Here is a 14,096-nt window from a genome sequence, read left to right on the forward strand (position 1 = left end):
CATCCTCTTCCACTTCCTGGCCCTAGCATTCCCCTACACTGGGGCATTGAGGCTTCACAGGACCTACGGCCTCTCCTCCCATTGATGACTGACTAGGCCATCCTCTGCTACATACGTGGCTGAAGCCTTGAGTCCCTCCTTGTCCACTCCTTGGTTGGACTGTTAAAGAGTCCTTGGGAGCTCTGAGAGTACTAGTTAGTTCATATTGTTGTTCCTCCTATGGAGCTGTAAAGCCTTCAGCTCCTTGGGTCCTTTCTCTAGTTCCTCCATTAGAGCACTGGTTCTTAACCTGTGCGTCACAACCCTTTTGAGGTTGACTGACTATCTCACAGCGTTGCCCAAGATCATCAGAAAACACAGATATTCATATTGTGGTAACTACTTCATAACTGCTTTGCTACAGTTATGAAGTACTAACAAAATTAATTTTATGATTGGGGGTCACCACAACATGAGAAACTATATTTAAAGGGTTGTACAGACATTAGGAAGGTTGACAACTACTGAACTAGAATACGATGACCAGAGAATCTCACAGGCACTGCATAATATTCATAACTCTGGGCCAACTCCAAGGGATCTAAGAGTTAAAAATAACATCCAATATACCTGGATATCTGTGTTGTACCCTCAAGACTATACACATTCGGAATGATCAGAGAATAAACCTTTAAGCTATTGGTCTCTGGATGAAGGAGAAACAAAAAATAGAAAAATTTGAGTCTTATGTGATGTAAACCCAGGGAAGATACCCCTTCCCAGTGAATGGTTTAGCTAGACAAGAAAAAAAAAAAACTTTAAAAAGTCGGAAGATCAAAAAGGCTCACATTGTTTGGAAATGAAGCTGCTAAGAATTAAATGACCAAGGTCCATTACTAACATACTTTAAACATATTTACTTTTATGTGTGTGGCTATTTTTGCCTGCATGTTTGTGTGTACGCTACAAGCACACAATGCCTGAGAAGGCCAGATGAGGGTGTTGGATTCCTGGAACTAGAGTTACAGATGCCATGTGAGTGCTGGGAACCAAACCTGGGCTTTCTGCAATAGCAACATGTGTTCTTAACTACTAAGTCATCTCTCCAGCTTCTACTAATGTACTTTTGATTAAAATCACAGAAAAAACTGAAAACAAAATGGGAAGGCACCATGTAAACTGTGATCAAGAGTTTGATCACATGATTCTACCAATGCCACACTACCATGTTACTTTTAAATAATAAAAAAAAAAAATCTGTGAAACAAAGGCTGTTTCTTTAAGATAACCAAGCAACTTGATCATTGTTACCTAGATTAAGGAAAAAAGACTATAAGCAAGCAGGATGGCGTGGTGGGTAAGGTACCAGCCATGCAAGTCAGACCCCCTGAGTATAATCCTTGAAACCACATAAAGGGAGAGAAGTGCTAATTCCCACAAAGTTGTCCTTTTATTTCATGCTCCCATCTCTACCTCTCTCTCCTCCTTACACAATAAAAAATTAAAACAAGAAAAAGGAATCCTGCTACTAAAATCATACTTTACACAAAAGGTGAGAATACTATACTGGCTGGTTTTGTGTGTCAACTTGACACAAGCTGGAGTTATCATAGAGAAAGGAGCCTCCCTTGAGGAAATGCCTCTATGAGATCCAGCTGTAAGGCATTTTCTCAATCAGTGATCAAGTTGTGGGAGGACTCATTGTGGGTGGTGCCATTCCTGGGCTGGTAGTCCTGGGTTCTATAAGAAAGCAAGCTGAGCAAGCCAGTAAGTAACATTCCTCCATAGCCTCTGCATCAGCTCCTGCTTCCTGACCTGCTTGAGTTCCAGTCCTGACTTCTTTTGGTGATGAATAGCAATGTGGAAGTGTAAGCTGAATAAACCCTTTCCTTCCCAACTTGCTACTTAGTCATGATGTTTTGTGCAGGAATACAAACCCTGACTAAGATAAGTACTATTAACAAATGCATGTCAACAAATAGATAAATTAGATTAAAAGCACAATTCAAAAAATATAATCTGCTAAAACTAAACTGAAGAAAAAAACTGAATATCTGAAAAAATTTTAACTATACAGTAAACTTATCAGAAAAGAAAATGTCACATCACTTCTCTTGTAGATGATAGGAGTTTATACATAGAAGGTATGGAGCTAGTGAGAGGCTCATTGAGTAAAACTCTGAACACATGTGCACACGTGTACACATGTATACACACACACACAAATAATAAAACTAAGGCAGCCTCTCTTGTTATTGACATCTTCTTGTCTTAGTGTGCAGCTTTAAAATTGATAAACAAATATTGAAATATAGTTATTATCTAATATGTTAGCTAATAACAATATGATTTTCTTTATTTCGACTCTTCCTTGCTAACATATACAGGAATACATTGAAGTTTATGTATGAAGTTATGTAGCCTTCAACCTTGTGTATTCATGTAGTAGTTCTAATAACTCTCCACTGGATTTTTGAGGATTATTTTTTTTTGCTTAGTTTTATTATTTGTGTGTGTGTGTGTGTGTGTGTGTGTGTGTACACGCATGCACGTGTGTTCAGCCAGGTCTCCTGGAGTTGGAGTTACAAGGCAACAGTGAACCACCTGACATGGGTGCTTGGAACTTAACTCAGTTCCTCTGCAAGCATAGTGCATACTTTTAACCATTGAGTCTTCTCTCCAGCTTTCCAGTTTTTATTTTACTTGTCACTATTATTATTATTATTATTATTGCTATTTTTACTATTGAATATGTATGTATGCATGCACACATGCATGTGGGTTGGTCAGAGGACATATTTTGAGAATTGGTTCTCTTCTTCCATCATGTGAGTCACAGGTCATCCAGTTTGGTGGAAGATTCCTTTATAACTCAAAATGTATTTTAGAAAGAATAAAGAACTAAATATACAATATAACTATCTTATCCAAATAAAGATTAATAAAAAATACAGAACAAATGAGTTCAACATAGAAGTCTGTAAGCACAACAAGAAATTGAGGAGATGAAAAGGAAACTACGGAGAAAGATAACTATGCAAAAATGAATAAACTCCATCAATCTGAAGCTGAAAACTGTAAGTTAAACAGCTTCCACAAATATAAAATAATCCTGACACACACACACATACACATACACACAGAACAAATAAATAAATGCACAAAGTTTTAAAAGATCACTCTGAAGAAACAAAAAGCCCTTCAACAAAAAACAGTTGGGAAATATAGGTGACACATGGGGACATTTTCCTCATAAATTTGGAAGAAAACAGCATGAAAAGAATAAGGACTGCAGCTTTAAAATTGTCCTAGTGTTTTTCTTCTATTGGTGTGATAAGACTTTGACCAAAAGCAACATGGGAGGAAGGGTTTGTCTACCATACAGTGAAGTCAAGGCAAAAACTAGAGGTAGTTACTGAAGCAGAGACTGCAGAACAGTGCACTGGTCTGCTCCCAGGCTCATGGCCAGCTACCTTTGTTATACAACCCAGACCTACCTGCCTAAAGAAGGTTCTACCCACCACAAACTGGGCTCTCCTACATCATTTCACAACCAAGAAAATGCCCCTGCAGACATGCCCACAGGCCAGTCTCACGAATGCAATTCCTTAGCTGAAGTTCCCTTTTCTCAAGTGTGTGAAGCACATTTATGAATATTGTGAAGAGGATCATACACAAGCAGAAGAGATGTAAGTCAGACTAATGTATGAATAAGAGGGTAACTTTTGTAAACCTTAATAAAATGACTCGGCATAGAGCTTTTAAAGATGGAGAGTTCATGCAGACATGTGCATATCAGCTCATTTCAATTTGAATTCTTATAGTATGATGTCATAGCAGGTTGCTTATTTTAAATTAGCTGTTCAATCTATCATAAGCAACAGAACTGAGAATGAGTTATAATTAAATATGGCACAACCTAAGGATATTTTACAAATTCATTTTCCAATTCAAAGGAGGACTGTGAAATACATACAAAGAATACAAGTATTTCAAATATGTCAACCATCTTAATGCAGTTCTAAACTTTTCTTAAAAAATAATTTATCCTGAGTTTTGCAGGCAGTTGGATAGAACTAGAAAATATCATTGTGAGTGAGGTAACTCAGACCTAAAAGGACATGCATGGCATGTACTCACTAATAAGTAGATACTAGCAAAAAAAAAAAAAAAAAAAAAAAAAAAAAAAAAAAAGTACTGAATACCAAGATACAGTCCACAGAACTCAAAAGGGTCAACAAGCTAAAGGGCTCAAGTGAGGATGCCTCAGTCCCACTTGGGAGAGAGAAGAAAGCAATCACAAGTGGAGAGGGAGGGAGGAACCAGGGAGGGAAAGTGGAGGGGTGGGGGGAAGAGGGGAACCAGATCTGGTATTGAGTGAGGGAAAAAGACTGAAGCCCTGAGGGATTGAGGGGACCCTCAAGAATGCACCAGAAACCTGGGAGGTAAGAGACTCCCAGGACTCAAAGGGAGGGACCTTAGATGAAATGCCTGAAAGTAGGGAGAGGGAACTTACAGAGCCTACTACACCTAGCAGAAAGACAGGGCATCAAGTGAGGGAAGGGGTTGCCATCCCACAGTCACAACCTGACCCATAATTGTTCCTGTCTGAAAGAACTGCAGGGATGGAAATGGAGAGGAGCCTGAGGAAAAGAAGGTCCAGCAAAGGCCCAAAGTGGAATCCACTGAGGCTATGGGATGCTCACAAAAAGGGACCTATCATGACTGCCCTCCGAAAGACCCAACAGGCAGTTGAAAGAGTCAGATGCAGATATTTGCACCCAACCAATGGACAGAAACAGCTGACCCTTGTTGTTGAATTAGGAAAGGCTGAAAGAAGCTGAGAAGGGTGATCCTGTAGGAGGATCAGCAGTCTCAATTAACCTGGACCCTAAGATCTCTCAAACACTGGACCACTAACCAGGCAGCATACACCAGCTGATAAGAGGCCCCCAACACATATACAGCAGAGGACTGCAGGGTCTGGGTTCAGTCAGAGAAGATGCACCTAACCCTCATGAGACTGGAGGCCCCAGGGAGTTTAGAGGTCAGGTGGGCTTGGGAGTAGGGACATCCTTCTGGAGATGGGGCAGTGTGGAGAGGAGGTAAGGGATGTGGAACAGTCCGAGGGTAGACCAGGAGGGGAATAAAATCAGGAGTGTAAAATAAATAAATAAAGACTAAAAAAATAATTTATCTACAGTATAATGACATAGTTTTTACGCAAAAGCTGTAACTTAGCAGTACAGTATTACAGTTTATATTGCTATTCATGGTATTACTAGCAACAGAAATTGCTAAGAGTTTCTAGTTGTAAATATGAAGATTTCCCAACAACTCACCACTGCCTTGAATCCAAATTTCTAAGTTCTCTGAGCAGCTTTTCATTTTTCTTCAGGAGATGAAAGCTCCTCCTAAACAGAGAGATTTATAAACATTTCATCACTGTGCAGGGAAGGACTGACAGTCTGGAAATACTTCCCACTCTACTCATGCAGCTCTTTACACTTGTAACACAAAGGAGAACCAGACCCTAAAAACATGCAAAGAATATGTGCCAGTATCTCTATCTACCAGGCCTTCATTCATTTCTGACAGCACACCTTGTCAAGGCCAGAGTAATCTCTTCTTGCTGATGTTGTGAGCACACAAACTTATATCCAAAGAAATGGAAACAAGGACTTGTAAAATTCAGCATTTTTCTGTTTTAAATTACATGTATTAAAATACATTTTTGCTGTTGGTGTGTGTGTGTATATATATTATTACATACATATATATACACACATACCCTCAGTCCTATTGTTATACACACACACACATATATATATATCCTCAGTCCTATAATTTTTTAAAAATATTAATAAACATAAATTTTACTTTATGTTTACTAAACATGTACAGAAAATCAATTACAAAGTACAAACTGTACTTATGACAGAAAGTACAAAAACTTACTACCATGAAATACAGCTTTCCATCTTTAACTTTTCCTAGGAGATGGTATGTAGACCACTCCATAACAAAAAACTACAATGTATTTCTATAATAACTAAATGACAATTATATGTGGTCAGACACAAACATAAGGCAAACAACTATGCTCTATACAGAATGGCTTAGGGGACTTAGAAGTGGCTTAGCAGGTAATAGTGCCTTTTGTTGAATAAGCCTGACAATCTGAGTATATTCCCTTGAACTCTGCTGGTAGAAAGACAGAAACAATTCCTGTGAATTGCTCTTTGACTTCCACATATGTGCTACAACATGTATGTAGCCTCATACCTCAGAAAATAAATGAAAAGGTAATATAAAATGGCTTAGGCAAGAATACTGTTTAACAATTGGAAGGTTTTAAATCAGAGAAAATATACATATTAAGCAAGAAAGAGAACAGGCCCTTCTTAATGCTTCACATGCACCTGGAGTACTGCAGATTTATTAATCAGAAATTTCTGAGCTTTCCCCTCACTCCTACTATAAGCTAAATGAAAATGACATACTTCTATTATTTAATGATAAAATAAATATTGTGTCATCTTCTACACTCCTACATCTTTTGATGGTACAAAAATTAAAAACTGTAATGTGTTCAATTCCTATTAAAAACAACAAAATCTAAATGTAGCCAGGCATGTTGGCACATACCTATAGTCTTAGAACTTGAAAGGGGGAGGCAGAAGGATCAAAACGTTCAAGGTTTTGAACTATCCTGGATTACATGTGATCCTGTCTCAAAACAAAAACAAAAACAAAAACAAAAACAAAACAAATAAAAGACCTAAATATTTGAGTAATGCTTTATATGAAGTAAATCTTAAGTGTTTTTGTACATTATTTCTTTCTATAGAGGATAAAAATTATTCTTAATTTAGACACTATAGGCCAAAGTTCAAAAACAAAGGATATCTAACCTAGTTCTGATTTAAGTCCAATGTCCTTTTCATTTAACTTCTAACTTTATTATTGTAAGATATTTGGTTCTAGTGTCTTTGGTACTAGAGGTTAAAGACAAGCCTTGCAATGATAACTGTACCCTATTATTGTACTACACTCGTACAATGTCTTAAGGTTATTATTATTATTGTTATTTTTATTTTAAAGACAAGGTCTCTTGTAGCCCAGGCTGGCCTTCCCTCCACCTTCAAAATGCTAGGGTTACAGGTATACCATTATGCCCTGTACTCTAAGCTTTTAAGAAGATTTTATAACATGTATAAGAAAACAAAATAGAAGGAAAAAAATCCATTATTTTCTTGATTTGATCCTGAATTTTGAGTTACTTCCTTAATTCCAAGTTGACACAAAAATATTGTGACTGATCTAAAAAAACTGATAGGCTTAAATTAAGGTTTAAAAATTTGATTTTCTTTCAATTATTTGATTATAATTTCTAAGTTATGTAGTTTTAGTAGTTACTATGAAAATGCCAGTAATGTACTGAATTAAATTATCTTTTTATTCCCCTGAATTTTAATATAAATCAATGGTTAAAAAAAAAATCAACTAATCAATCAACCAAACCCAAATAATTTGCCTATTGGCCAAAAGACTAATCGGTAGATAGAATTTATAGGTTTTATTTTCTTTTCAGAGGTTTTTATAAAGATTTATTTTATTTTATGTGTATGTGTTTTGCTGCATGTAGTATATATATATATACATGTGGTACCTGAATGCCCAGTATAGAGGCTAGAAGAGGATATTGGGGCCTCTAGAACTGGAGTTACAGTTAGTTGTTAGCTACCATGTAGGGCCTAGGACTAGAACTTGGATGCTCTGAAAAAACAAGTGTTCTAAACCACTCAAGCTCCTATCTTTTTGAATTCTTAATTATGTGTGTTTATGTGTGTAGGTGTGTACAGGTGAGTACAATGCCTAAGGAGGCCATAAGATTCACTGGAGCTGGGGTTACAGTTATAAGGCCCTCACTGGGGATTCTAGGAACTAAACTTGGGTCCTCTGAAAGACCAGCATACACTCTAACCTGCTGAGCCATCTCTCCAGCATGGTAGACAGAATTTAAAAAGAAAAAGAACAGATACTACAATTCCTGATCAGAAGAACTAATTTTTTTTAAAAAAAGAAAAGGAACCCCTTTTTCCCCTTCTTACCGTTTGTCCCAGGAATTCATTCCCAATATACTAAGAAGCAGCCTGCAGTAATAAAATGCTGACTGAGGCTTCTGAGGCATCGGCTCATCCTGTTCTGAGGCTTTCATGTTTAAGTCATTAAAGTGCTTCTCTACAAACTCTTTCTCTTCCGTGTATTGCTTAAGGATAGCATTAATGACATCATTCTCCTGTTTTTCAGAAATGCACAGAGGTTGTGGAGCAGGAACATTGAGGGAGATTCCAGTTCTCTGTAAACATTCAGGACTTGTAGTGCCTAAATACTGCAGGAGCTCATCAAGAACATCTTCCTCCTCTCTTATTGTAGACCAAGTTGGTACAGTTTCTCTAAATCTTCTAAGCTGGAGAGAAAGTCCATCTTTTACTGTTATGTCTTCTAAGCTTTCGTTAGATGTAGGAGGCTCTTCTGATTTCTCTTGGTAAGACATCGAAAGTATGAAAGATGTAGGTTCAGGCAAACCACTTACAGTGGGTGGTCCATACAGTATGGCAGAATCCCATGAGTACTTTCCAGAGAGATCGCGTACTATGATTCTAACATTTGAGTTGGCTGACACAAGGCCAGCAGCTAAACCTCCTCCAGGCATACTCTCTTCTGTTCTTATTTGGATACAAGATACTAAGGTTGTATTATTCAGCACAAAGAACTGAATATTTGGACTTTCAAAGAGCTCAGGAGAAAGTTCAGTACTTTCACTGTAATGATTGTCATGATTTTCACACACCTGACTTGTTAGCATAGCAGGACCACCACTCATTGGATAGTGGCCCAAGTGATTCACCAGATGGGTAATAACAGTACGGGCTGCTATAGAGATTAATCCTTGTTGCATCTGAGTTTTCACTAAAAAAAAAACAAAAAACAAAAAATAAAAATCACAAATGAGTGAGAATAATATTGTCTCCTAGGAGTCATAAAACCTATTAGTAAGGAGAAGAGAACTTTATTGCATTGCTAATGCCACAGCAATTTAGCTTTTGCCTTTTTTTTTTTTTGGAGACAGGGTTTCTCTGTGTAGCCCTTGCTATTATAGAACTCCCTCTGTAGACCAACCAGTCTGCCTTGAACTCACAGAGATCTGATTGTCTCTGTCTTCTGAGTGCTGGAATCAAAAGCCAGCACCAATGCCCAGCTAGTTTTCTTAGTATAGGAATACTAGCAAATAAGAGGGAAAACTTTTTAAATGAAGTATCTTTGTTTATTTAATAAGAAAGCCCTTTTGAAACTGTTGCTAGTGAGCTACAATTTAAATGAAAGCTTTTAAATGTAGATCACCTTTGAAGATCAAAAGTATCAGAAATCAATTTCCTGAAATACACTAAACACACAGATTAAAAAGCCAATAAAATCTATCCAACTGATATGTTTATCTCATGAAGATATTCCAGATTTAGAGGCATAGTTTGCAGCATCTTTAAATGCCATTTTATTCTGGCTTTTATGACTGATAAAATATGTCAGAGAAAAAATGCTATCTGAATTAAATTTCAAGAATGAGAATAAATTTAAATAGTAAATCAGTGTACCCTTATATGTCAAGGAAACTGTAAAGGCCAAGCTCCAAATATGAGCTATGTGGGCTGGAGAGATGACTCATTGGTTAAAAGCACTTGCTGCTCTTCCAGAGGACCCAGGTTTTGTTCCCAGCACCCCAGTCAGGAAGCTCACAACTACTGCACTCAACCTTAAAGTGACAGAAATGCCCCTTGTTTCCTTGGCATTGTATGCATGTGCATATACCCACTGAGACACACACTCACTCTCTCTCTCTCCTCCCCCCCCAACAATTTAAAAATAATAAAAATAAACCTAAAAATATAGACTGAGGATGTAGTTCAGTTGTAGAACATTTGCCTAACAACAGCAAGTCTCTAAGACTGATCTCCAATGCTTTACAAAAAAATTAAATACATAAAAACAAAATAAAAAATTAAAAGTTGCTGTTGGGTATACTCATTTAGGCATTATAATTTTCTAAGTAAATTTTGTGGATCAATATGACCTAGTGTGAAAATATGTGAAAAGCATTTTTTTCCTTCCTTATCCATCATATTAAGGATACTAGCTAAGTATATTCATATAAGTGTGAATATGAAAGAATATATGAAAGAGTAAAATAGGAAAGCTGAGACAACATCATAGTTTGAGAGGTCTAGAAAGGGAAGCTATCTTACATTAGGATCTGAAAGTGGAGGAGATGCAATAGCTTGAATGAGATGTTTCCCCATAAGACTTGGACATTTGAATACTTGGTGCCTAGTTGGAGGCTATTTGGGGATGATTAGGAGGTGTGGCCTTGCTAGAGGAAATATGTCACTGGACATGGCTTCCAAATACCATTTGCAATTAGCTTTTATCTCTGCTCTAGCATTCTGCTGTCTACCTCCATGTTCCCTACCATGACAGTCATGGGGTCCAATCCTGAAACTGTAAGTTCAAATAATCCTTTCCTTTTGTAAATTGCATTGGTCATGACATTTTATCACAGCAACAGAAAAGTAACTAAGAGAGGAGAGAAAGAGAAAAGCAACAGAAAGAGAGAAGGAGAAAAGCTAGCCAATCACTTGGGAAAGTCAACTGCTAAAATGTTGGGCTGTGGGGTGGGTGCACAGGCATGCGCTTTATCATTTTCAGAGGGAAACATGGAGGTGTGTCTAAGTAAATGAATTCATAGATTTATTTGGGTCCATGCTCAGGTGAAGTTCCCCAGGTGGGGAGTGAGATGGGTAGGTCCTAGAAGGCAGGTGGCCTTGTGTAGTCACCACTTCCAGTTGTGTGAGTGTCAATGGACTAATCAATGTGATACTAGGGTAACTATATAAAAAACAGTACAAAACAATCAATCAAACGCTGCCGCCGCCGCTGCCAAAAGCTAATAACTGCTGCTGCAATTCTAAGGAGGGCTGATGTAGTGGTCAGTTTTGGACTGAATGGTGTTAGGAAGATAACTGATTGTTTTCTTGATATTTTCAATTTAAAGAGTAGGAGGAGAGCTGTCACTGATATGGATGTAATTCATGCCAGAAGTGGATGCTCTGTTATAAGAAGGGTGGGGAGGAGTCAGTGTTCTTGCCTCTACTTATATTTAGACATAGTTATAGAATGAGCATATTTCTCTATTACTCTACTATTGTTAGGAAATAATCTTGTCTTTGTGGTATATATATATATATGTATATATATATATACATACATATATATGTGTGTGTGTATGTATATATATCTATAAATACATTATATACAATATATATAGTACAATATGTAACATACAATGTTATATATTATACACATTGCTTATTATTATATTATACACTATATACAACATATTATGAATATTATACATATATATAACATATTACATATATATGTATTACATTATATAGTATTTTTTTCTGAAAGCTAACCAGTTGGGAAAACTAGGATCTACCTATCAAAGCAAATGTAAAATTTTCAGAACAGAGATTTTTAAAACTTCTGATGTATATACTATTAAACTTTCTTTTTGGGCATAGGGAATGGTACTGCGATTGAACTCAGGGCTTCATAACACAAGGCCTCACACACACTAAACAAGTATTTCACTACTGATGTATAGCCTCACCAAAGTCTCCAATTTTAAGTGTTTAGCCTGATGATTTTTAGTAAAATGTATATAATTTTGTTACTATCAAAACACTGATATATAGAATAAAAATTGTCTTTTTGGGGAAAAAGGCACTTATTTTATGTAAATTGTATTTCAACAAACTTAAAAAACTGGCTTGTGCACTGCTGGCATAATTTCTTAAAGAGGAAAGAGTCTAGTGTGTTACAATTTTAAGGTTTCAGCCCTGGACATTGAGAACTATGCCATGGGTATGGCCAGAAAGATGAGCAATCAATCAGGTTCTCTCCTCAACATATGATCACTAAATCTTAACATGGACAGTTGTCACTAGTATTCTTTTGATTTTTAAAATGCTATTGTCACTAGTATTCTTTTGATTTTTAAAATGTTAATGTAAGAAGTTAATCTTCCATAATTGGTCAGTTTTATATGTGCATATATAAATAAATAGGAAGATGATTTTAGCATATTGAGCTGTTCTTAAAAGTGTGTTTACACTAGTTCTGAGAACCAGACATTTAATACCAGATTGTAACATTAAATAGTTCATCTTAATTTACTCTTTCATTTTTAAAGCTGTGTAACTAGATGATGAGAAATGGGACTGGCCCCAATTTAATGTCTGCTGTCCATTCCCTAATGGATATTGAGTAGGTATGGAAGTTCATCTTCTACATGAGGACAAATGGTTCAGAAGGCTAAGTGATTTACCAGCTGGCTTTTGCTTTACACATTAGTATTTAATTTCTACAATTTACTTTTTCTCAAAGTGCCATTTTCTTTGTGACAAATGAAAACAATAAATTTAAAACTTAAATTTTCTGTGCACAGGATCTTCAGTTATGTTTTAAATGGCAATGAAAAATTAAAACTACCTTTGTTTGTTTGAGACAAGGTTTGTGTAGTCTTGGAGGCCCTGGAACTTACTCTGTAGACCAGGCTAGCCTTTAACTTCAGAATTAGGAGATACACTTGCCTCTGCCTCCTGAGTTCTGGGATTAAACTATGAGACATCATGCCCAGTGAAACCGACATTTCTTTCTTACTTTTTTTTTTTTATGCAGTAAAAAAAAAAAATCTATTCTTTTCCTGTACTTTCACCTGGTAAGTGATATGTTTAAACAGATGACTCATTTCTAAACAATGAATCTTCTATACAGAATATAAAAGTTTACAATATGAAGAAAGAAGAGAGCATAGTTTAACAGATATAATCACAAAAAGAGATTCACAGAAATACTCTGGGTTTGGCTTGTTCACAAAAAAACTCCTTAAATCCCATTATTCTGTAAGAACAGCCTAGACTTACATGTAGAAATGAATTAAAAGCTCTTTTATATAAAGCTTAGAATAATAAATATAAACTATTAAATTTTAATAGCATTACCAGAAATACATCTTTTATAAATTCCCCCCCTGTGAACTTTCTTATAAAGAATCCCAAGAATGGCCCAACTCATTCTTGTACAATGTAACCCCCCAAGCCCAGGCAGTAGTCTACCCTCCATATCCTCTTCCCGAAGGATGGGACAGTGGGGATTCAGTTTAAGAGAGTTTGTGGAGCTGGACATAGAGATGCACTTATGTATTCTGTACTTGGGTAGGCTGAGGCAGGAGCATCAGGAGGAGCTCAAGGCTGGCCTGAATACACAATAAGGCCCAGCTCGAAACCACAACGTCCAGAGTCTTATCCACTTAAACACCTGCACCTACCTAAAGTAGCACACAAAAATAGCAAGCTGTAAAGAACTGCTGCAACCTGATATATATATAATTATTAACACTGAAAATAGGTAAAGGATAAATTACAAATTTAGATATGAGCAAAATCATTTTTTCTTCGAAGTTGCTTCTCTAAATTCAGGATATATGAATATATATGAAAAGATCAAAATTTCTTAACTTGTTAATTGGGTGATTAGATTTATTTAGATTTTTGAGCAGTAAAGAAAATATTTCTTTCATTCTTACCTCCTAAAATAGAAAAAAGACAAAGATTCTGTAATTTAGAAATTAAAATGAAATTCTAAAATAATGAGTCGTGACAAAATGCAAAATGAAGACGCCAATGCTTTTAAGACATTTATAACTAGCATTCATAAAACAGATCTAGCTAGCCAGGGTTAGCTTTTCAGATTGTCACACTAAACAAATCCTACATCATTTGCAGCAAACCCATAATTACAGATTATTATGGCATACAAAAGCAACAGGCCATGAAAAGCTGCCACAATTCACTGTGCTGTAAAAGACATGCAGAGGAAGTTAATTTTGGCAAATGCTTTAAATATTAGCTTTGCATAATATGTATAGGTGAAACTATAATTACTACAGAATGGATCTTTGGTGCCTCTTTTCACTCTTGCTCAGAAAATGA

At 36.3% G+C, this 14,096-nt stretch overlaps 1 protein-coding gene across 8 annotated transcripts in view; it reads right to left on the reverse strand.

Annotated features, from left to right (window-relative positions):
* Ralgapa1 (Ral GTPase activating protein catalytic alpha subunit 1) overlaps nt 1-14,096 on the reverse strand; it is a 223,021-nt gene that overhangs the window by 67,050 nt on the left and 141,875 nt on the right. For all 8 annotated transcript variants that reach the window (XM_031356026.1, XM_031356025.1, XM_031356021.1 and 5 more), the window contains 2 exons: nt 8,094-8,955; nt 5,322-5,393 (listed from right to left, as the gene is read on the reverse strand). In XM_031356026.1, coding sequence (XP_031211886.1) covers nt 5,322-5,393; nt 8,094-8,955 — 934 coding nt within the window. The remainder of the gene's footprint in view (nt 1-5,321; nt 5,394-8,093; nt 8,956-14,096) is intronic.

Source organism: Mastomys coucha, unplaced genomic scaffold, assembly GCF_008632895.1.
Source record: "Mastomys coucha isolate ucsf_1 unplaced genomic scaffold, UCSF_Mcou_1 pScaffold6, whole genome shotgun sequence".
Taxonomy (NCBI): Eukaryota; Metazoa; Chordata; class Mammalia; order Rodentia; family Muridae; genus Mastomys; species Mastomys coucha.